Source organism: Pan troglodytes, chromosome 10 (assembly GCF_028858775.2).
Source record: "Pan troglodytes isolate AG18354 chromosome 10, NHGRI_mPanTro3-v2.0_pri, whole genome shotgun sequence".
Classification (NCBI taxonomy): Eukaryota; Metazoa; Chordata; class Mammalia; order Primates; family Hominidae; genus Pan; species Pan troglodytes.
In genome coordinates, this window is record NC_072408.2 from 53,465,861 (window position 1) to 53,491,706 (window position 25,846).

At 37.0% G+C, this 25,846-nt stretch overlaps 1 protein-coding gene across 36 annotated transcripts in view; it reads right to left on the reverse strand.

The window, feature by feature from the left end:
- The window catches only part of PPHLN1 (periphilin 1), a 120,841-nt gene that overhangs the window by 63,643 nt on the left and 31,352 nt on the right, over window positions 1-25,846 (reverse strand). For all 36 annotated transcript variants that reach the window (XR_010148043.1, XR_010148045.1, XR_010148044.1 and 33 more), the window contains one exon: window positions 9,682-9,893. Coding sequence is in view for 33 of the 36 variants with exons in the window: in XM_063785757.1 (XP_063641827.1) it covers window positions 9,682-9,893 (212 nt within the window). In the remaining 3 variants the exon portion in view is untranslated. The remainder of the gene's footprint in view (window positions 1-9,681; window positions 9,894-25,846) is intronic.

Below are 25,846 nucleotides of genomic sequence, written 5' to 3' on the forward strand. Positions count from 1 at the left end.
ATAAATAATGGGAGAAAAAAATCTCCATTTAAGGCAAGAAGCCAAGGGGAACTGTCAGGATAAGACCAGTCAAGGATAACAAGGGCAGAAAGGAATGAGAAAAGGTTCATAGAAAGACAAGACATTGAAAGTTGAAGACAAAGATCACATCTTATTCATCACTGAAAGTACCTAGTCGAATTCTCTCCATCCATAAAGCTGACACTGGAAGGCCTGAGAAAGGAGTACACCTGCATACACAGTCAAAAATGAAAGATGGATCACCCCTACCAGTTAAAAAAGGACACTGGTTGAGCCCCTAATTATCCCACACTTAGAATCTTGATATATTTTGTTAGCTTCCTTGTCTGCAAACTCTTAATGATATGGATGGAATCATCTTTCTAAACAGCCTAAATATACTAGTAGTCAGGGCTCCCAGGTATTTTTCCAGTAAGATACAAACTCCATAACAATGACTTCAAATCCTTCTACTACAGATCCCAAGTTGCCAATTTTACTTTTTTTTTTTTTTTCTGAGAAAATAACATTTTTTCTGAATTGTTTTGGCACTATCAGCATCTTGCCTTAAAATGTTTCAAGAAACATCATGAAAATATTGCCATCTTACTTTTGCAATAATGTTGAGGACGCAGTATCCTTTTCTCATTATTCACTGATCTTTCTCTGGCATCCAGCAAGTTTTGTTTCTCCTGATAAGGTGATTTGTTTTTATGTGAGGTACACTGTCAACACTATTCTTGATTCTTGCTTTTTTTTTTTTTTTTTTTTTTTTTTGAGACACAGTCTCACTCTGTTGCCCAGGCTGGAGTGCAGTGGCGTGATCTCAGTTCAGTGCAACCTCCGCCCCCCGGGTTCAAGCAATTCTCCTGGCTCAGCCTCCCAAGTAGCTAAGATTACAGGCACCTGCCACCACACCTGGCTAATTTTTTTTTGTATTTTTTAGTAGAGACGAGGTTTCACCATCTTGGCCAGCCTGGTCTTGAACTCCTAACCTCGTGATCCACCCGCCTCAGTCTCCCAAAGTGCTGGGATTACAGGCGTGAGCCACCACGACCAGCCAAACCCTTAGTTCACCTACAGCAATTGCTCAGAGCCTCATGATGGACAATCATTTCATGCACTACTAACTTTATTCTTGATTCTTCTAGCTTTGTTTTGGCCAAACCCTTAGTTCACCTATAGCAACTGTTCAGAGCCTTATAATGGGCATTTATTTCATGTACTACCAACTTTATTCTTACTTTTACTTTCCTATTCTTATTTTCCTTTTACATAAAATTCCTCCTCCACTTATTTAATCCTATTTTATTAAGTGTTTATTTCATTAAGCTGCCTCAAATTCTTTCTTGAATCAAGAGATAATGGTGATATTTCAGAGAAAGCTACTGGAGCCTTAGGCCAATTCATATTAGCTCCTGAGAGTGAATTGCATGCATCCCTTTGAAACTTTGTGTTCAGTTACTCCATGTTGGTAGCTGAACTATGATGAGAATCTACACTCCACAGATATCAGCAAATGCTACAAATCTTATCTTTTTAACCTTGGAGAGTCAGTTTACCAACACACCGCTGTGGATGTGTTTGATTTTGATTCCAAACTTCAGAGACGCTGTAGGCATTACCACATATAATTACAGATTCCCATTAGTACTGTCTTAGGTAGGCTTGGACTATTTAACAATCTTCTAATAGACTAGTAAAACTACCCAGCTAAATTGCAGTCATGAACAAGTAAGTAGTTATTGTTTTAATTCTCTAAGTTTTGGGGTTTGTTTGTTTTTTTGTTTTGTTTTTGTTTTTTGTAACACAACAAGAGATAATAGAAACACCACCACTGTACTTAAAACTCTTCATCCCAAAGTTTCCACTGATGTGCTCGTGTAAAACTAAAAGGTCTCATTCTTCTTATCCTCTACTATAGCACTCTAATGATTTATAAACAAGTTTTTCTTAATATTTTGCTATTTGTTTTTCGTATCTTTGTACTTCCGTTTGCGCCCTTACATCTTCATAGCTACCCCTTCCTCTTTCGTTTTTGTTGGTTATTGTTCCTTAAATGTGAGTGTTGCTACTAACCTTAATCTTTTTTTCTATTTTTATTTGGCTCCAACAAATACAATGAATATAAAAGTCTCTAAAATCTGCCTCTTTCACTCATTGTTCTACCTTCTAACTAACAGGCTTGCTACTCATTAGCTATTTAGCCATTACCTCAAATTCATCTCACATATGATCTTTGTAAGCAGACACTACCTCCCTGCTTGAGAGCAAGGTAAAAAGGTTGAAAACATTCCTGCCTTTGTTGTGACTTGCAAAAGAAAATGGGTTCCACATTAGGACGGAGGAAAGAAACCAGAAAAAAAATTCTGAAAGTGGCAGTACAGAAATCAAAATCCCTGTCTATATATTGATGAGTGAAAGAATAAATGGAAAAAAAGGAAATAAAAAGGAATTTCAAATACTGGTTCCATATAATGTTTTTCCTATTGAGGTAAAATCAAAAGCTGGAGAAGCAGCTTAACATTACACAACACACTCAGGAAGTTCTGCAAGAGTTTCAAAGTATTTGGTGACTCCTTGAATGCAATGGCTGAATGCAATCTAACAGGATCTTTTAGAAATACACTTTCTTGCTGCTGTGTTTTCCTGCGAAAAGAAATGATAAATCTAACCAAATTTATCCAATCCTACATCAAGTGCTATTCATCACTGATAACCCAGGTAGGAAAAAAAGGACACTGCAGGGAAAAAAAACAGCATAATCATAAGAGATGATAAAGTTAGGGGCTATGTCTTGCAAACTATCAGATTCTTAGCGCAGTGCTTGGCAAACAGGGACAAAGCAGGTATATCTGAGTGCAAGTCTCATCAAGAAACAAACTTCACCAACACAGACAGTACTTTCATCTCTTCTTCAACAGCTGAAGATATGAAGAGAAATTAAGATATAAATACATGAAAATGTGGCTACACAGATGATAAGAAAATTTTTTACTGGATCATGGATGAAGATGTGGGAATTTGGGACTCCTGGTTAGGAAGAACATGTTTCTCAGAGATCTACTGATTTACTCAAGAACATATGAATTAGAAAATGGAGAGACACAAGAAAAATGTTCTCATGTTAAAGACACCAAAAAATGAGAGAAAAGAAACAGGTAGAGGGGCAGAGAAAGCATTGCATCACCTCTGCTTCCCTCAAGATCCAACTTTTGGGGAGGTCAGAGTTGCAACAAGTTAAAGCAAAGGCCAACTGACTGAATACTTGGAAGCACACTTCTGAGTAGAGTTCTCCTTTAACACATCAGCTAAAAACCACGTGAGCTCATTTTTAAACATATAAGGAAAACATCATCTGCACACATTATGAACATTTGCTACTGACAGAATATACTAAGTCCTAAAACAGGGATATAATAAAATGCCTATGCATATGGCATTAATTGATTTCTGTTTTAGAACCTTGATCATTAAGATGCCAGAAAGGCTATAGCTATAATCCTAGGATTTAGCTAGAAAACTCATAGCCAAAGCTCTCTTGTGAGTAAACAATGGATCCTCAAACAAGAAGAATATGTTATAGAATTTAATTCAACAGTGCATTAATAGTCTAGATCAAGTGATGGCCTAAAATGTTTCAGGGAACTATTAAATTATACTTTAGGGACTCCATATGATGTAACTCATCCCCATAAACCTTCTCCACTAGCATCCTTCACCTTCTACTAACCCTTCAGATGTCACCTAAAATGTTTATTCCTATTTAATTACTTGTTTGTCTTTCTGACTAGATCATAAACTCAGAAGGCAGAGATTGAATCTGTCTTGCTTGGCAAACAATTTATGTTCAATATATGTTTGTTGATTAAGAGATGTAAGTATTGAACACAGCATAGTGGGCTTCAAACCAAGAAATGCTAGGATATTTTGTTGCTAAGAGAATGACTTTATCCTCTCTTCCTGTTGCCTAATATACATAATCTGATGATAAAACCTTATTTCTATATTCCTATTACCTCTTCAAATCTGCATAGAAAAGCCTTCACCTAAAAGCAGAACTAAATTTCAAGATTTTATCAGAATTTCGGCTACATTACTAATAAGTCTAGAATAGTTTTTTTAAAAAAAGAATTTCAGCTATAATCAAAAAATTCATGGAGACTTCAAATTTTATTCATAGCCAACTGCTCTTAAGACATATGTCTTTTTCTATTAGATTGACATTCAAAAATGGACTCTATCTTCCAAATATACTTGTCTCAAAACAGTACTTTTAATTACTGTACACTTTCAGTTCTCTTAGATGTATTTTTTGAAAGAATTAAACACTAATGACTAATAGTATTTTTTAAAAAATACCTTCTATTCTTAATAATGGCTGTTGACATAAGAAAAATAAGGGAAGCTAGGCCCAAAGTCAGAGCTACAGAAAAAACAAAGGCCAAACAAACAAAATAAACAATAAACTTGCAAATCTTGCAAAGTAAAAGTATTTTAAAATTCAACCAAAATGTCACAGAACCTAAATATGTAAGCATCTCTGGTAAATTTGGGATTAATCCCTAGCAAATGTTTAGAATGAATTAACAGAGAGGTAGTTTCATCTCTAGGAGCCACCGGGGATTTACAACAACAAAGCAAGATAATCTTTATGTCACTGTTTTGATAGAAGAAATATTTTATAACTTGAGAGTTTCAAGAAACACCTGACAGGGTCTTCCTTGAGATTCTCAAGTGGATATGAAAATAAGATAATAGTAAAGATGAAGGATCATAATTGTTGAATAGCAACAAACAATGCTGATAAAAGGTTCAGGTTAACAGATCTCTAGAGGTTTCCACAGTTGGCCTTATGCTCCTCAACATAAATTATTAACAACTGATACAAAACACATCCAGCATACTTAATTTGCAGATAATACAAGCTGTTCTTATCAGGTGCTAATATACAGAATCACTAAATGAGATTTTGAGAATTCTATAAAACAGAATAAGCCAAAGTTAATTAGATAAAATGTAGTATTTCTAGTTTTTTTTTTTTCAATGCATTAACTACACACATACAATTGCACCTGAAAAAGTACAGCCTAAGAGGCATTTTGTTTAATGGTATTATATGTGAAAATAGCTTAGGCTTCAGTTGCCTACAATCCAGTAATGAAATGTGGTTGCTAAAATAAAAATTCACTTCTGGTGTTACAAATTACAGGAAACAGAAGGAAAAATAGGAAAGCAAAAGGTCTGGAAACCATGACAAATAAAAGGAACAGCGAAATAAACCAAATATATTTAAACCTGGAAAAAAAACCATGAAGAATATGATAGTACTCCTCCAATATGTAACAGGTTACAACATAAAAGGAAGAAATATCTTTATATATGGCTCTAAGAAGAATAACTAGTATTAAGTAGATGTTACTGAAGAAGGTTTTAATTCTTTTATAAAGAATGAGCTACATAAAAGGACTGGATTGTGATTTAGTAAATTTATCACAAGAAATACTAACAGTTTAACAAAAAATGGGTGTGGGAGACTGAACTTAGTGATTTTTTTCATCACTTTTAATGTTATAGCTTAAATAAAAGGCAAATGACAAAAGGGTAAGATAGGAAAACATGGGATCATTTCAAAGAGGGAAAAAAAGAAAATAAGTATTAGAATTGACAAATGTGGAGATATTTAGATTAATTATAATAAAAATAAACTTCAAGTGAAAAATATACAAGGTAAATATAAATAAAAATCTTACCTAGGAAAGTATCATAATACACAGGGAGAAAGGAAATGAGGTTAACTGGGACAATCTGCACTGCTAGCATGTGAACATGGACAACAAAAAGGAACTAAAAATAATATTACATATCCAGGTCAGCCCAACTAAGTTATAGTAAGAATATTCTTGCAAGTAAAGTACAGGATGAAAACAAGTTGGATGTAGAAGGATAATTAGTTTGAAGTAGTTCAAAGTTCCATAAGATTAACTCAAAAGGCTTAGAAGAGATTTAATTAAGTGTGTGTGTATGTATGTGAGCACAAAATGGGAAATAAGCAGTTGAATTTAAAAATGTAGTAAAATCACTATAGCCAAACCAATAATGATCATTAAAATAGGAAAAATTAATCTAAAAGTATGAACAAAAAGGAAAAAATTAATTTTTTTAAATGAGGGCATAATTATTTTAACCTGTTATTTATACTTATAATAATATTTTACGTCTTTGTCAAAATTTCAATTTATACTAGAAAACTTAATTTTAACACGTGGCTAATTATCCCAGCTTAAGTGACTGATAAGTGCAGAACCCCGTGTCTCAGTCCTCTTTTGAAAAAAAGCCAGGTGCTGCAATATTTGTGACATTTAAAGCAAAAACTGGTATCTGAAATAGGTAAAATAATTACTTTTCCCATTTATTGTTTAAAATATGACCTCCATTCACTTTTTTGCAAGATTATCTTATGTAACTATTCTGAAAACAGGAAGGGAAAATAGAAAAAATTTTCATAGTTCAGCCCAAGTAGTTAAGGAATACTTGAAAATGGAGTTTTCCCAGAACAAACTTTTTCTTGATCAAAGAACTTTACTTTCAAAGCTAAATAACAAGAAAGAAAGAAAGAAAGAAAGAAAGAAAGAAAGAAAGAAAGAAAGAAAGAAAGAGAAAGATAGATAGATAGCTAGATGCAGGCATTAACAAAGTCATATGCTCTGTTTCATTCAATTTACCCCATACTTTAGTCTACCAACTTTATTTTTAAATTACCCCAAATATTAAAGGTATGAGCTCTCAAAGGATGAGTGAAGGATATTGGAGATCCTAAGACAGGAGCATCACGTTACGGCTCAACCACATTTCATCTCAAGATCTTAGAGTTTTGGCCATTAAGAGGCCCAAAGCAGGTCAACAGAGAGAAGATGCTCGCCCCCAAAATTTCTGTTTTTGAGGATAAAAATAAGACTAATTCACTAATAACTATCTTTAATAACTTCATTACAAGCTGTCAAGTAAGAACCTCAAGCTTCTTTTACTCATGCTTTGTTAAAAAGTTTTCATAATCAGTTTCCAAAGATACTTTCTTCTTCTTTAATGAAAATCATTATTGGATATGGATTTAAGTCATACACATCCCAAAAACAGGTCGTAAGGGCAGGGCACAGTGGCTCATGCCTGTAATCCCAGCACTTTGGGAGCCTGAGGCAGGTGGATCACTTGAAGTCAGGAGCTCGAGACCAGCTTGGCCAACATGGTGCAACCCTGTCTCTACTAAAATATAAAATTACCTGGGCGTGGTGGTGCACACTTGTAATCCCAACTACTCAGGAGACTGAGGCAGGAAAATTGCTTGACCTGGGAGGTGGAGGTTGCAGTGAGTTGAGATCACACCACTGCACTCCAGCCTGGGTGACAGAGCAAGACTCCGTCTCAGACAAAAAAAAAAAAGAAAGAAAGAAAATTTTAAGGGTCTTAGATGGTATCTGGCTAATTTTGGATATGTCTGTGCATGTGAGCATTCATTAGTGCTTAGAGTAGGGGTGTCCAATCTTTTGGCTTCCCTGGGGTGTGCTGGGAGAAGAATCATCTTGGGCCACACATAAAAGACACAAACAGTAACAATAGCTGGTAAGCTTTAAAAAAATCGCAAAAAAGCCTCATGTTTTAAGAAAGTTTACAAACTTGTGTCAGGTTGCATCCAAACCCATCCTGGGCTGCACGCGGCCTGCAGGACGGGGGTTGGACCAGCTTGGCTTACAGATTGTTTATCTTCTTAAGGTTTTTTTTATGTGGTAGGGATGGGGTATATAGAAGCAAAAGAAAAAATACTTGTATACTTGTTAACATTAATCTCCACAATAAAACTTTCAGTTACCCAGAACTGTCCCAAGCACATTTTGGACAATCAGATATATATATGGAAGTGGCTTATTTATTTACTTATTTATTTATTTATTTATTTTTAGAGACATAGTCTCGTTCTGTTGCCCAGGTTAGAGTGCAGTGGCGTGATCACAGTTTACTGCAGGTTCAACCTCCTGGGCTCAAGCAATCCTACCTCAGCCTTCTGAGTAGCTGAAAATACAAGCATACATCACCATACCCAGCTAATTTTTAAATTCTTTTTTGAGAGACAGGGGTCTCACTATGTTTGCCCAGGCTGGTCTCAAACTCCTGGGCTCGAGTAATCTTTCTACCTTGGCTTCCCAAAGTGCAAGGATTACAGGCATGAGCTGCTGTGCCCAGCCTGTGTTTGTTTTAAATCCTTAAAATAACCTTCTTATCTCCTGCATCATCATTAATATACCTGTATCCAAAAATATGTTTTTTGGGAAGCCCCACTCTATCTATCTCTGCAAAGAGTAGACAATAAATGTTTGCTAAACTCAAGAATCTTGCAACAGCTTCAAGGGAAGACAATCTGATGACTCCAAATGGTTTTCCATCACTTTCATCATGTAAGAGGCAAAGGCTGTTAAATTAAAATTCTTATTATTTGAAAAAAAGACAGTTAATGAGAAGGACGTTGAAAAGGAAATATCCTGGACTTTTCTGATTTCTGCACCTTGGCTCATAATTCCTTCTAACTAGAAGACAATTCTTTACTTGTAGAAATCTGAAATAAGGCTGAGCCCAATGTCATCTCCTTTATGACATGTTCTTACATCCTCAGAGTGTGAATTAATTTTTCTCACCTTGACATGCTCATGTCAACTCATTTATGACATATCAATTATTGTATCAAAGTTATATATAAACATATTGATAAAGTTGGTATTAGCTGGTGAGAAATATAAATATATATTCTAGTTCCCTAGTGACAGGGACATCATTGTATAATACTAACACAGTGCCTTGCACATAGAAGGCACAAGGAACTGTTTTGTGAATGAGCTCTACTGCAGGCTGCAGAGTCTAGAAAGATAAGAATGCTTTCTCTAGAAAAGTAGTTGTGTCATTAATTTATTCAAACACATACTAAGCAACTCAGCCAGCATGACATGCTAAGATTGTACAGAATGTCATGTAGGTTCAGGCATGACAAATTAAACATAAAAATAAAATAAAATAAAAATAAAAATAAAATAAAATTGGGGGTTGGAAAAGAGTAAGAGAGGTTTTCACTCTAAATTTTACAAGGCTGGCCAGGAGCAGTGGCTCACATCTGTAATCCCACCACTTTGGGAGGCAGAGGTGGGCGGATCACGAGATCAGGAGTTTGAGACCAGCCTGACCAACATGGTGAAACCCTGTCTCTACTAAAAACACAAAAATTAGCCGGGCATGGTGGCGCACACCTGTATTCCCAGCTACTCAGGATGCTGGGGCAGGAGAATCACTTGAATCCGGGAGGCGGAGACTGCAGTGAAACAAGATCGTACCACTACACTCCAGCATGGGAGACAGAGCGAGACTCTGAAGAGAAAAAAAAAAAAAAAAAAAAAAAAACCTTTTACATGCTGAAGAAATTAAAGGTAAGTATCATGCAGAATGCCACTTCAAATAGTTTGAAAAAAATGTGTGTGTATGGTGTTTGTTATACTATTCTACCATCTTTTCTGTAAGTTTGAAATTTTTCAAATAAAAAGTTTAAAAAATAAATCTCTTACACCTAGAAGGAAATCTGACTCAGTACATTCTCATCAGAGGAGACTGTGAGAGAAAAAAATAAAGTCTTAAAATACATACTTCTATGTTGAGACTGATGGAAAGAGTATGATTTGCTCCTTTCTGGAGAGTAGCTTCTGCTACTGACACTGGAACCAGATCTGCTGTGTGGAGAATCCTTTCGGCCAACAGGTGATTCTCTGAAAAAAGTATTGTCTCTTTTATAAGGAGACCGCTCTCTCGCATAATGGGAAGAGTAGAAACTTTTTCTTCTAAAGCCATCTCTCATGTCCCTTTGAAAAAAAAAAACATAAAATAAGTTAATTATACTCTATCCTCTATATACAAGCACAATGGCAAAAGCTCTGCTTATAAGCTACCCTTTAAATTGTACTCTTGGGGCCGGGTGCGGTGGCTCACGCCTGTAATCCCAGCACTTTGGGAGGCCGAGACGGGCGGATCACGAGGTCAGGAGATGGAGACCATCCTGGCTAACACGGGGAAACCCCATCTCTACTAAAAATACAAAAAAAAAAAAAAATTAGCTGGGCGTGGTGGCAGGTGCCTGTAGTCCCCAGCTTCTTGGGAGGCTGAGGCAGGAGAACAGCGTGAACCTGGGAGGCGGAGCTTGCAGTGAGCCCAGATCGCGCCACTGTACTCCTGCCTGGGCAACAGAGCGAGACTGTCTCAAAAATAAAGAAAAAAAATTTGTACTCTTGGTTATCTTTTTCTATCACTACCTAACTGTTGAAGTCAGCTAACAAAATGAAACAGTATCAGTGAAATATGATTTAGAATGTACCCTTTTTCAGTTTGGAACAGAACCAGGTGGCTAATGCAAGTTATTTTATTTTAGGCAAGCACAAATTCTAAAATGTAAAAAACATACTGTCATATAGTTTCCATTTCTCTTTGCCATTAACAATACACCACACAGCTACCACATTCTCAAAAACACTTAGAAATGCCAAAGATTTCCCAAGTAAGACATTTCATGGCCAGTTATCCCCTTCTAATTATAGAAACTACTGGTTTTCAAGGGATATGCAATTTGCCCACCCACCCCCAGGACAATGTGGCATTGTCTAGAGGTATTTTTGATTATCATAACTGGGGAGGAGAGTACCATTGATGGGTAGGGACCAGGAATGCTGCTAATTTCCTACAGTGCCCAGGACATGCCCCCCAACACTACACACCAAAAAACTCTTCAGTCCAAAATGTGAATAATGCCAACACTGAGAAACCCTGCTATATACCTATTAAATTCTTGCTGAGTTTGCATCCTCAGTACATAGATTGTTGCCCATCTCTAAATAACTACTTTTTATAAATCACCTCTACTTTTATAAATTAAATTTCTTTATTGAGAAATACCATCAACTCAAAGCACCAAGTAAGCCCTAGTAGTAAAACCTTATAAAGCAAAACCATTTTAAAATGTCAAACCAAATCAAAATTACTAAATGAAACCATCATCAACTAAGCCTCTAATAAAAGAACACTTAAGAGTCAAACAGGTTTTAATCCATGATTTAACAAATGTACTGCAACATTAAAGAATACTAAATTTCAGACAGAAGAGTGCTAAGAGACATACCAATAGCATACAATTTCAAGTGCTTGGAAAATCATTTCAGCATCTTGATTGGCAGTCCATAGGCTATAAACAGGCTGTTGTCCTAAAGTTCATTTGAACACTAGCTGATTAATACCCCAAATATATTGTCCCTTCAGACACAAGTAAGTTTCCCTGGGAAAAAGCAGAAAATAGTTTAAATTCATTTATGGTAAATGAACTGGTATAGAACACTAATAATGAAATAGAGCATTAAGGAATTCTAGCACTAGTTTAGTCACTAAAACTACAAGGGTCATACCAACAGCACTGGTTAGCCAGAGTGGTGATATGGGTATTAAATAAACAGGTTTTAGAAATTGTGTGAGGTGCTGGGACCCAATGGTGAGCCAAATGTACACAGTCTCTGCCATCACAGAACTCTCGGTTTAATAGGAGAGGCTGACATTAGACAAATATACATAAAACATGTGAATGCAGTCAAGAATGGATGTAGAGAGACTAACGAGGAACCTAACTTAGTCCAGGCAAGAGACAGTGGTATCTTAGATGGGACAGGAGCAGGTGAGGGGTCACAAATTTTACATATACAAGAATATACCCTCTAGACTTAATGGGATGTAGTTAACGTCTTACTAATAAAGTGTGAAAGACGGGATGCCAAGCTGATTCCCATAATTTTGGCATGATAGATTAATGAAATGAGAAAAATAAATTTAAGAAATGAGGATGCAGGTGAGAGGTCCACATTTTGATGGGAGCATGTTATATTTAAGATGTTTGTGTAATATCTAGGTAAGCAACTAAAGATACTAGTCTCAAACTCAGAGGAAATTTTTGGCTATCAATATAAATTTGTCTGTAAATAGGCAGTACTTAAAGCCTGGTATAGAGTAAAGCAAAGGAAAAAAAGAACAGTAGGCCTAGAACGTGGGACTAAAAAACTCTACCATGAAGAAAGAAATGGGCTGTCGAAGAATGGGAAAACAGAGAAACATTAGAAAGGAGAATGCATTTATCATGGAAGCCAAGGAAAGAGTATTCCAACAAGGAAAATAAAGGTTTCCTACATTGAAATTATATGAGCTCTTATTGGTAACTTGCTTACAGGATAGAGAGGAAAGATTGCCTACCTTCCTCTATTGAAGAGACAAAATGCTGAACTACAGTTTCCTAATCTGACACCAGATGGCAGTAAAATCACAGCAGTACAGAGCTATCAGTGGCCTAAGGTGGCAGGATACACTTGGGGGATGTCAAGTGTCAAATGTTAATAGCTCAGAGTAGAATAATGTCTCTTCTCCCCTTCACATCAATCCTTCTTCTGCTCCCCACCAATTTAAGCAAAAACATCACAACAGGCCTCAATTTTCATAAGTATCCTTTTTGATAAAGTGGTAATATTAGCCATTTTTTCAGATATGTGTGTGTGTATTATATAATGTATATAGTGTCCACTATATGAACAGCACTATAGGGAATTACTCTTGCTTTGAAGAAGCTAAGTATATTGGGAAGGGGGAGTAGGGTGAGAGGGGGTGAGGACCAAATGTTTAAGAAGGCTGGTACAAAGTTACAAAGGTAACTTTGTAAATAGATGGAAAACTGATCCAGGTCTTAAGGAAAGATGAGATTTAGATTAATATTATCTAACAGAAATATAGCCAAGCCACAGAAGAAGTAGTCATATCTAAAGTAAAGAGAAACAGGTCAAATTAATTTTAGCATTTTATTTTACTTAACCCAATATATCCAAAGTATTACCAACATGTAATTGGCATTAAAAAAAATTTGGTAAACTATTTTACATTCTCTTTTTCAACCTAAATATTAAAAATCCAGTGTGCATTTTATGCTTACAGAATATTTCAGTCTAACCTGACGATATTTCAAGTGCTCAAAAGGTACATGCGGTTAGTAGCTCCCATACTGGACAGCATAGATTTAGATGGTGGGAAAAGCATCACAAACTTTAGAAAAAGCAGTAACAGATTAAAGTACTATGTGAACAAGAACTGAAGTAGTTAGAACAGTAAGACCTTAAAAAAGCAGTGAGTAAAAAGCAAAGGTAGAAAACTTTTAAAAAGAGAAATGATAGTATCAAACACTGCAAGTCTCGGGGAGACTATGCATTTAAGACCTAGGAGTTGGCCAGGTGCAGTGGCTCATGCTTACAATCCCAGAACTTTGGGAGGCAGAGGTGGGAAGACTGCTTGAGCCCAGGAGTGTAAGACCAGCATGGGCAACATAGAGAAGCCTGTCTCTACAAAAAATTAAAAAATAGCTGAGCGAGGTGGCACCCACTGGTACTCCCAGCTATTCAGGGGGCTGAGGTGGGAGGATCACTTGAGCCTCACAGGAGAGGCTGCCGTGAGCCATGATCGTGCCACCGCACTCCAGTGTATGTGACAGAGCAAGACTCTGTCTCAAAAAAAAAAAAAACAAAACAAAAAAAAACACCAGGCCGGGCGAGGTGGCTCACACCTGTAATCCCAGCACTTTGGGAGGCCGAGGCAGGGCGGATCACTTGAGGGCAGGAGTTCCAGACAGGCCTGGCCAACATGGTGAAACCCCATCTCTATTAAAAATACAAAAATTAGCTGGGTGTGGTGGTGTGTGTCTGTAGTCCCAGCTATTCGGGAGGCTAAGTCAGGAGAATTGCTTGAATCCAGGAGGCAGAGATTGCACTCCAGCCTAGGCAACAGAGTGAGACCCTGTCTCAAAACAAAACAAAAAACACCTAGAAGTCATTTGATCTGTCAGTCCAAGAGTCCAGTAAAATTCTGGAAACCAAAGCAGATTGCAAGAAATTAAGATATAGCTAGTGAAGAAGTTAAAAGCCGTAACTTTTCTTCCAAAACAGGCTGAAGGAGGGAAGATGGGAAGGAATGGTATTTTGAGGAAAGGGGCTTATTTGACCACTACTGAAGGCCGATAGAAAAAAGCCAATTCACTATAAAAGGGGAAACTGATAACGCAAGACACAAAAATGTTAATGGTAAAGAAGGAGCCAAAAGTCAACTGGAGAAAGTGAGACAAAGGGACTTAGTAGAAGAGAAGAATATGAAAAGAATAAATAGAAAAACTCTTATTTCAAGAAAATAAAATACAACAGAGTTCTCATCAAAAGGCCTTTGTCTCAGTAATTACAGAAGTCATCAAAAAAGTAAAGAAAGAATGTGAATGGAGGCTTTATGCAAATTAGAGAGTTTTACTGATCCTCTGGGGCAAAGTATTAATTAGAGCAATCCTTCTCAAAATGTATGTCCATAGACCTACCTGCCTCAGCATTTGCAGGAAAGGTGATAGAAATGCAAATTCATGGGCATCAACCCTCACCAGCTGAATTAGAATCTCTAAGGGTGTGACTCAGGATTCTGCATAAGGCTTTCCAGGTGATTCCTATGCACACGAAACGTTAAAAAGGACTGAATTAAAGAAGCTCACTAGCATGTAAGGGCTGTATGTAAGTGAACCGTTCAGAAGTCAGAAAGCAGAAATTCAGAGTTCACGATAAAGGCAAAACAATTCCCAGTGATGAAAGTAAGGCCTGGCCATGCCTGTGGATATATAAAGTTGAAAAATACAAGAAACAACTTGAGTTAAACATGGCATTAAATCAGGATACAGAGGCAGATTGGATAGAGAAGATTGTGAGTCAGAAATTGTAATCATCAAGGAAGAAGGAATGGTCTCCTGGAAATTCATCAGAGAATACAATAAGACACGGTGGTGTAAATGAGGACGTTCAAAGATGACGTGGAAACACAGGCTTGGAGAAAGTAATGAGGAAGAAATATGCCCGAACTCATCTCAAGAATCAAGGAATTAGGAGGCAAGTAAGTTGGGGGAAAAGTTTCAAATCTCATTCCATTCCTTAACAACTGGATGACCTTGACCAAGTTATTTAATCTCCCTACGCTTTAGTTCCCTCAACTATAAAGTGGGGATAATAATAATACCTACTTCACAGAGTTGATGTGAGGAATAAACAAAATAATATATGTTAAAAATTTAGAACAGAACCTGGCATATAGCACTCAAAAGATGTTAGCTATGTCTATTTACCCTATACCCTGGTATTACTTCCATTAAACCAGTAAAACGTTTGCAGCAAGAAAGAGCCAGGCATGCCAATACAAGTGCCTGATAGTTGTATGTCATTCAGGAAAGCAAAACTATGGAATCTTGCATGTCTCTAAGAGTTTAAAACCAAGCCATAATAAAGCTTCTAGAAAAAGACTTCAGCTTGACTTCCCAGGGAACTTACTTTACAGAGGATGAAATGCCGAGAACTTCAGTAAAAGAGTCTTTATGCAGATAAAACATATGAATGCAGCTCACTAAACTAGGGGTCAGAAAATGTTTGCTCTTTCAAAAGCCAAATAATATTTTAGGCACTGTGGCTATATGGTCTCCATCACATCTTCTCAACATTCCTCTGACACACAACAGCAGCCACTGATAACATATAAAAAATAGGCGTGGCTGTGTTCCAATATAATTTTATTTACAAAAACAGACAGCTGACCAGATTTGGCCTATGGGTTGTAATTTGTCAACCTCTAATCTAAATAATTACGCACTTCCTGAAAGTTTTCAAGCACAATTTATTAAAGAAGAAAGAGGCTACCTACAGCTTCATATTTCCCACAGAATATCAAGAAAGGTACGGACTTTTTCACCCCATCTTTTACCAATATCTTAAAATTTTTGTGCTTTAAAAGTTTAATTGTATTTTGGAAAGAAAAATTAATTAAATAATGATAGAAATGTTTTGGCTGGTTCATATTTTGTTCTCTACCAGAGATCTGACAAAAAGCCTTTCTTAAAATATGTTGCATAGAACACTAATCCACAAAATATTAGTATTTCCCATTCTACTACAAAACATAAAAGGGGGTTCTGTGAGTAAATAACTTTGAGAAACACATTTACTTAAGAGTTCCACATCTCAGATTACTCCTTAATGGCAGATACAGATTCAACAATTAATTCATCTACTTATATATGGCCTTTTGACCTTATTATAATTAAACTCTCTGAGCTTCATTTTCCTAACCTCTCCAGACACAGCAATTCTGACATGAATGGTATCTATATTACAATTTCAGGTTTTAGTCTTTTCATCATCAGTTATCTCATTTTTAATTTTACATGAATACATGGACTCTCAAGCTTTAAAATATTATATATAACTGAGACAATTTGGGGAGGACAGCAATCAATTCTTATTATAACGCATATCATGATAAATTCAGGTGAATTGAAAAGCTAAATGTTTGGATGGAAAAGACAGAAGAAAAAGACCCCCCACCCACCCAAAACAACTGTAAGAAAAAAAAATTTGTAAGTATGCAGGAAGAGCCATTTTGTATCAAAATACCAAGTATAAACTATATACAGAAAGGCCTCTAAGGTGAAAATTAGAATTAGATTTAAAGTACATTTCCAATTAAAAGAGAAAATTTCAACATCAATGCCAGTCTTAAATATTAATATTTAATAATTTATTTTTGGCTGGGCACAGTGGCTCACACATGTAATCCTACCACTTTGGGAGGCCGAGGCAGGATGGATCACTTGAGTTCAAGGAGTTCAACACCAGCCTGGCCAACATGGTGAAACACTGTGTCTATTAAAAATACAAAAATTAGCCAGGCATGGTGGCGTACGCCTGTAATCCCAACTACTCAGGAGGCTGAGGCAGGAGAATCACTTGAACCTGGGAGGCGAATGCTGCCGTGAGCCGAGATCGCAGCACTGCACTCCAGCCTGGGCAACAGAGTGAGACTCTGTCTCAAAAAAAAAAAAAAAAAAAAAGTGTCCAGTACTAGTGGTTAGCTGTAAAAACCACTCAGTATCAACTAGTATAATTTTCTTTGTGCAAGTATCATCTCGATTTTAAGAATTTTTTTGTTGTTTTATCCATAACCCTGAAGCATGCTAAATAGAGAAACAGTATATTAAAGTCTGGACATATTTTTAATACTGTTCCATAAATCACCAGGTAAAAACTGCAAGTAAGACAAAGGTCCATTTACCATGGAGAGAAAACTTACAACAAAAGCTTTCAAAACTATAGGTTTCTAGCTATGTTGGAAATGAAGGTATCAACATATATGATACAATGCATTCAATACATTGTATCATATATATTGTATCATATATATAGTATCAATACATTGTATCAATACTATACGACGAATCAAAAAGGGCCTTTGAAGAAATATAAATAACAATACAACCAGGATTATGAGGCCTCCAAAAAACACATCTGACGAAACTGATGCTTTTTATTATCAAAGAGTACACAGCCTGAGAGTTAGGACAGTGTCTTTGGCTATATCGCAAACACTTCAGCTATACTGGCTGGCATATAAAAGACGCAACGTCATGAGGAGAATGGAGGAAGGGAAGAACTAAGACCCCATAAGGCACTGTCTCTCAAAATGTGGTCCTTGAACCATCTGTGATTGCAGATTACTTTAGATGCTTATTTGAAAAGCAGATTTTTGAAGCTCAGATTCTCCTGTTAATACAAATCCCCAAGGTAATTCCAGCCCCTCACATCAGTCAAACCAGGTAAGCGGTGATAGAACCCTCAGTGTCAGCAGACGTATGTTCACCGGTTATGAGTAAAATTCGGCAAAGTGGGAGAAAGGGATACAAGGGAAGGGAAGAATGGGGAGATGGAAAGCATTTACTTCTTATTCTGAACCTCATTTTTCTCTCCTTCCCACATCCAAATATACACAAATATTCACATAAAATATTGGCTACTTCCTTTCTAGTCAATAGGGACTTCCAAAAAGAATTACGATTTCAAGAATTATTTTGAGAAAGCAGCCTGGTAATTAGCAAGGCAAGCTTAAGAATAAGTGAAGTACAACCTCAAATATCTTTTATTTTAAATGTGGAAACGGAAAACCACAGGCACTGCAACTTAAGCTGAGGAATTTTCCATATCACCTCTTCTTCTATCCTATCAAAAAACCAAACACCTGTCTGCCTGCTTGAGTTCAGATTAGAAGTTTGGTGGTCAAGTAAGTTCAAGGCTGTTTCCACAAAATCACATGTTTACAGTTAAAAGCATTCTAGAAAAAGTAGAACAAACAAAAGTATTCCAGGCATAAGATATGGACTAAGAGATCTTCCAACTAGAACTTTGTTTGTTTTTTTAAGGCGGAGTCTCCCTCTGTTGCCCACGCTGGGGTGCAACAGCACGCCTCCGCCTGCAACCTCCGCCTCCCAGGTCCAAGTGATTCTCGTGCCTCAGCCTTCCGAGCAGCTGGGATTGCAGGAGCATGCCACCATACCCAGATAATTTTTGTACTTTTAGTAGAGATGGGGTTTCCCCATGTTGGCCAGGCTGGTCTCAAACTCCTGACCTCAGGTGATCCACCCACCTTGGGCTCCCAAAGTGCTTAGATTACAAGCATGAGCCACCTGCCTGGCCTTTTTAAAAATTTTTTGAGACAGAGTCTCACTCTGTCACCCAGGGTGGAGTGCAATGGTGTGATCACAGCTCACTGCAGCCTCAACCTCCCAGGCTCAAGCAATTCTCCCACATCAGCTTCCAAAGGTACCAAGTGCATGCCACCACATCCAACTTATTTTTTAATTTTTTTTTGTAGAAATGGGGTCGCCTTATGTTGCCCAGGCTGGTCTCGAACTTCTGGGCTGAAGCTATCCTCCCACTTCAGCCTCCCAAAGTGCTGGGATTACAGGCGTGAGCCACCACACCCAGCCCCTAGCATTTAAAAGTAAAGTATATTGGCCACTTGATGACACTCTTGTTCCATATTTTTCAACATTATATAATACTTCAAATCAGTTCCATCCTAAGATTTATTACTACTATTATTTTATTTTGAGACAGAGTTTTGCTCTTGTTGCCCAAGCTGGAGTACAGTGGTGCAATCTTGGCTCACTGCAACCTCCGCTTCCCAGGTTCAAGCAATTCTCATGCCTCAGTCTCCTGAGTAGCTGGGACTACAGGCACGTGCCACCATGCCTGGCTAATTTTTGTATTTTTAGGAGAGACAGGGTTTTGCCATGTTGGCCAGGCTGGTCTCAAACTCCTGGCCTCAAGTGATCTGCCCACCTCAGCCTCCCAAAATGCTGGGATTACAGGTGTGAGCCACTGCGCCCGACCGCTAAGGCTTATTATAAGATCTCATAACTACAGGGGGAAAAAATGACCTGAAAACAACCTCATTCTAAGTCACTAACTCTTGGTAGAGTATAGCATGTTTCTTTGATACAAAATGAAATAAATCATGATATATTCTGAATTTCATCTATAAGTATGTTTTGAAAAAATAGACAATATAATCATTGTGTAAATACAGAAACAAGATGAGCAGGTGATGACACACTTGAAATGTAGATAACTTCACCAGGCATGCCCAAATATGAAAGTGATCACTTTCAGAGCGGGGTGGGGCAGTGGGGAGTGGGCATCAGGGAAAATGACAGAAAACTTGACACATTCTCTTTTCTTCCATTAGCTGTTATTTAATCCAGTTGCTTCCAATGATTCCACGCTTCCATTAGTAAAACACATTTGAATATAAACCACTAATACACGTATACTAGATTTATAAAGTATGTTCCACAGCATGAAACACATAACAAAGTGAAAAAAAAATAGCTAGAGTATAAAGTTCCACTGCCAGTAATAGGCCTGTGGAAGATGGTGTGAAAGCAAGGTGGCCCTGTAACACCCACCCAGTGGTGGCAAACTATAAAAAAAAATTTTTTTTTAATTAATTAATTAATTTTTAAAAAGGTGCTGGAGAGAGCAATAAGAAAGACTCATGGGGTCAGGATAATAACCACATTTAGGGGTGTGAACAAACACAGTGATGATACTGGTGTCAGGTCTGGAATTTGACTTTGCCTTACCTACAAGGTTATAAATTAAGACTGTTACTGTTTCCTGGATCCTAGCAGACTTCTGGGTCAGAGACAAAACTTTATCACTCATAGCATAGCAACACAAGCATTGGCATGTTTGTGTCAGTTCTCTCTGGTACCAAGTCCAGGGGTAACATGATATAAGCCTAGATAAATGTGGCACACGCAGGGGGTGTGGGTCACAACTGAGGAACACTGAACTTAAGGAACCCACCATTTTTACACCAAGCAATAAGCAAGCCTGCTGTTTGACAAACAGGGAGACATTACTCTGGCCTTCAAGATTGCTCATTACAAACACATCTCTGAGAACTACCCTGAATAATGAGTGACCAGAGTCTTGCATATCTTGGCAAGATGTGCAGGAGTGCAAGACACCCATGGAGGACTGTCTCTCCTAACAACTGGGAGCCAGATTTCCCATAGATGGAAAAAGGAGATAAAAGTATGCAATAAAAGAAAAGGTAATGCCATGATCTCATAGTCATGAATACACATAAACACTGTATAAAAATAAATGCAGAAGTAAAAGTCTGTGTGTGTGTCTGTGTGTTCAGATTCTTAGCTTCAAAAAATCACTCTCCACTATAGAAAGCCCGTGCTCCTTGGAGAAACACCTGAATTTAGAGTGAGGCAGAGAAGCCTAAGAGACTGAAACATCTTGTGTCAGAAACAGGTGACCAAAGAATGACGTGGACATGTCAAAACAACACAGATGACCTTGGTTTGGCAATGGATTCTTAGATATGACACCAAAAGCATGAATAACAAAAGAAAAAAATTAGATAAATTGGACTTCATCAAAATTTAAAATGTGCATCAAAGAATATTATCAATAAAGTAAAAAGACAATCAACAGAATGGAAGAAAATATTGCAAATCATGTATCACATACAGTTTAATATCATACTCCTAAAATTCAACAACAGAAAGACAAAAAACCCAGTTAAAAAAAATCAAAAAACTCAAAACAGACATTACTCCAAAGATATACAAATGAATAATAAGCACAAGAAATGATGTTCATCATCACTAGTCATCATTAGGAAAATGCAAATCAAAACCACAATGAGATACGACTTTACACTCATGAGGATGGCTACACACACACAGACACAAACACATGGAATATAACAAGCATTGGCAAGAACGTGGAGCAACTGGGAACTTTATACATTGCTAACAGGAAAGTAAAGTGGTGCTGCCACTAGGGAAAATGGCTTGATGGTTCCTCAAAAAGATAAGCATAGATTACCATATGATTCAGTAATTCCACTCTTACATATGTACCCAAAAAACTGAAAACACGGACTCAAAAGAGGTATTCGTAGGCCAATGTTCACTGTAGCATTATTCACAATGCCAAAAGTTGAAAACAATTCAAATGTGGGTTTCTGTACCCACCAGAATTAAATTAATTCTATTCAACACCGTCAATAGAATTAATGCTCATGAATTGTGTACATAAAAATTGTGTAAATGGCATACTTTATTATGTTACATATATTCTGTCACAAGCAAATATTTGAAAAACAAAACCAACCAACCAACCAACCACAGAAGCTAACTTGAAGGGACTCTCACTGGCCAAATTTAAGCATCAAAATAGTGACAGCAATGAATTACAACTCACTGAATAAAATAGGCATCTATTAGTCCATACATATATAAACAAAGTTTTGTCTGTTTTAAGGGAGTAAAGAGGTGAGGAGAATGTTCTTCCTTACAATAGAATGCCAGCATAATAAATATAGAAAGAATGGGCTAACCACCCATTAAAACCCATTATATTTGTCTTAGTAGGGTTGGACTGCCGTAACAAATTATCATAGGCTTAAACAACAAACTATTTATATTTCTCATAATTCTGGAGCTGGGAAATCCAAGATCAAGGTACCAGCAGATCTGGTGTCCAGTGAGGACTTTCTTCTTGGTCTGACGATGGTTGTCTTCTCATTGTATCCTCACATGGTGGAGAGCAAGCTCTTATGTCTCTTCTTAATAAGGCACCAATCCCATTCATGAGGAATCCACCTTTATGACCAAATCTCACCTCCTAAAAGGCCTAACCTCCTAATACTATCACAATGGGGGACTAAGGTTTCAACATGAATTTGGGGGAACATAAATACTATGTCCATAATATTGATAATTAACTCAGGCAAAACCATCAGTGGATGCTAAAACTAGCAGCTGAAAGTGGAACAGGAAATGATTCAATCACATAGTTTCAAAGTATCTCCACACAAAGCAATTTCAGGGGGAAGGACAACTTAACAGTAAAGAAACTTTGCAGACTCCATCTTAAACAAGTGATAAAAGTCAACTATACCAATAACGACACAAACAACATGTGCAGCCTATAGGAAGAAAAAGAATTCGGCGGCTGGGCGCGGTGGCTCATGCCTGTAAATCCAAGCACTTTGGGAGGCCAAGGTGGGCAGATCACGAGGTTAGGAGTTCAAGAGCAGCCTGGCCAACATAATGAAACCTCGTCTCTACTAAAAATACAAAAATTAGCCAGGGGTGGTGGCACACGCCTGTAGTCCCAGCTACTTGGAGGCTGAGGCAGGGGAATCACTTGAATCTGGGAGGCAGAGGTTGCAGTGAGCCGAGACCACACCATTGCACTCCAGCCTGGGTGACAGAGTGAGACCTCATCTCAAAAAAAAAAGAATTCAGCATCACTTCAGGAACTGTCCTGGCAAAAACCTATAACCTAGACCTAATCTCTAATCATGAAGAAACACTGGACAAACCTAAACTGAGAAAGAAAAAAAAAAAAACTTGCCCTGTATTCATCTTGCCAAAAACACTAAACCATAAAAATCAAGGGAAGACTAAGGAGCTGTTCCAGATTGAAGAAGCTTATGAAAATGTGATTTATGAGCCCAGATTAAAGTTTTTTGCTATAAAGCACATTACTGGGGACATTTCTGGAGACATTAATGAAATCTCTAGTGAAGGGGTACAGGAGTTCTTTCAGTTATTCTTGCAATTTTTCTTTTTTCTTTTTTTTTCTTTTTTTTTTTTTTTGAGACGGAGTCTTGCTCTGTCACCCAGGCTGAATGGAGTGCAATGGGTGATCTCAGCTCACTGCAGCCTCCATCTCCTGAGTTCAAGTGATTCTCCTGCTTCAGCCTCCCAAGTAGCTGGGACTACAGGTGTTTGCTACCATGCCTGACTAATTTTTGTATTTTTTGTGGAGACAAGGTTTTGTCATAATGGCCAGGCTGGTCTCAAACTCCTGACCTCACGTGATCTGCCTGTCTCAGCCTCCCAAAATGTTGGGATTACAGGCGTGAGCCATCACACCTGGTCAATTTTTCAAATCTTTTAATATTTTCTTCCTACAGCACAAAGAATCACTTTGTACACCCCACTGACAAAAACAAAAATACTGACATGGCTTTCCTAACTGCTCAGAACATTACCAATAGATGTAACAATTCTCTTTGCATGGTTCACAATGCATTAAATCTTTTTCTACAACAACAGCTATTTTCTGTTCACAAAGTCTTTCAAGTAGGAAATCATCAATGAGCCCACCTGATATAGAGAACAGCTTACAGAAGCCAGATAGATGCCAGGCAGTAAAAGCTATAGCTACTGTGATAGCATAAAACCTGAGACATTATTGAAGATAACTCAGACGTCAAGTGAAGACACAAGCAGGTGTGGACAGTACAAATACTCTCTATTCCCTGCTTTTTCTTTGTAAAAATTATGTTTTGTTATTTGTTAAATATGTATAATTCATATTAAAATGTAGGCTACATGAAGATAGAGGCTTTATATTCCCAGAGACTAGAAGAGCAATTGACATATCAGATACCACAAGAAATATTTAATAAATGAATGAATATACCATACAGAATGAACTCCATACTCTGAAAACAGAGAATATACCTTGTTTTAATGCCCATGGTACAGTTATGGAAGCTGATCAACTAATGGACCATTAATAATCAATGGATTTTGAAAGTAAAATTACAGTACAGGCAACATTGTGATCACAGAATAATTAGAATACAGTATGTCAGAATCTGTGTAAATTACTATATATCAGAATCATGGGATACTGTCATGGCACTACTTAAAGGAAATTTCAAACTACTTATATTAGTAAATAAGAAAGAAAAATAATTATCTAAATTAAAATGTTAAGATTTTTATTAAAAAAATGAAACACACATGTTAAACCATTTTTAGCAGGCAAACTGACATCTATTAATATTTAAAATACATATATATACCCACTGACCCAGAAATTCTGCTTCTAGTAACCTATCTCATAAAAACTAAAGTACTATTTCATGAAAATATTATGTACTAGAATTTACTGCAGCACTGTTTTGTACTGTAAACAGAGTGACCAGCTAAATTATTTGACATATCCTTACCATGGACTATTACTTGACCATTAAAAAGATTCAATTTGGCCGGGAACAATGGCTCATGCCTATAATCCCAGCACTTTGGGAGACCAAGGCAGGAGGATCACTTGAGCCCAGGAGTTCAAGACCATCCTAGGCAATAAAGTGAGACCTCATCTCTACAAAATAGTTAAAAAATAAAATAAAATAAAATAGATGGGTGTGGTGGCACACACCTGTGGTCCCAGCTACTCAGCAGGCTGAGGCAGGAGGAATGCTTAAGCCTGACAGATCAAGGCTACAGGGAGCCATGATCACACCATTGCATTCAAGCCTGGGTGACAGAACTTTGTCTCAAAACAAACAACAAAAAAAGACTCAATTAAACGATCAAAAACCCTAAATGTTTATGAATATAGAGAAAAATATAGAAGAACTTATACCAAGATGTTATCATGGCTGTGGGGATTAGAGATTTATATATATGTTTTTATTTCATTTATGTAAAATGTTATATACATACACAAAATGTTATAAAAAAAAGACAGGAAGAGAAAATTAAAATTAACATAAAAACTGTTATTTTACAAACTGAAAAATCACAATGGGAAAGATATAGAATCAACCTAAATGTCCGTCAATGGATGACTGGATAAAGAAAATGTAGTACATATATACAATGGCATATACTATTCAGCCATAAAAAAAGAATGAAATCATGTCTTCTGCAACAACATGCATGGAACTGCAGGCCATTATCTTAAGTGAAACAACTCAGAAACATAAAGTCAGAGACTGAATGTTCTCACTTCTCACTAATAAGTGGAAGCTAAATAATGTGTACATATGGACATAGTGGAATGAGAGACAGAGATTTGGAAGGGTGGGAGGCGAGTGAGGGATGAGAAATTACTTAATGGGTACAATATACATTATTCAAGTGGTGGATACACTAAAAACCCAGACTTCACCACTACACAATATATTCATGTAACAAAACTGCACTCGTATCCGTCAAATTTATACAAATAAAAAATAATATAAATAAATAAAAACAATTAAGCTAAAATAAATTTCTTGGGAGGTATTTCTTTGGAGGAGAAAGATAAGCCACTAGCTGATTTAATTTTTAAAAGTGTTTTACAATTCTGCCTTTCACATAGGTCTTAATTATGTCAGATATTATTTGGATATATCAGCTTCCAATGTCATGTTTTTGAAATGTTTGTCCCAGCACACTATTTATTGAAAAGTTCATTCTTTCTCCATTGGATTTGTAATGCCACTGCTACTGTACCCCAAACTCCAGATATATCTAGGTTTATTTGCAGATTCTGTTTCACTGGTCTATTTGACATCAACAGTACAA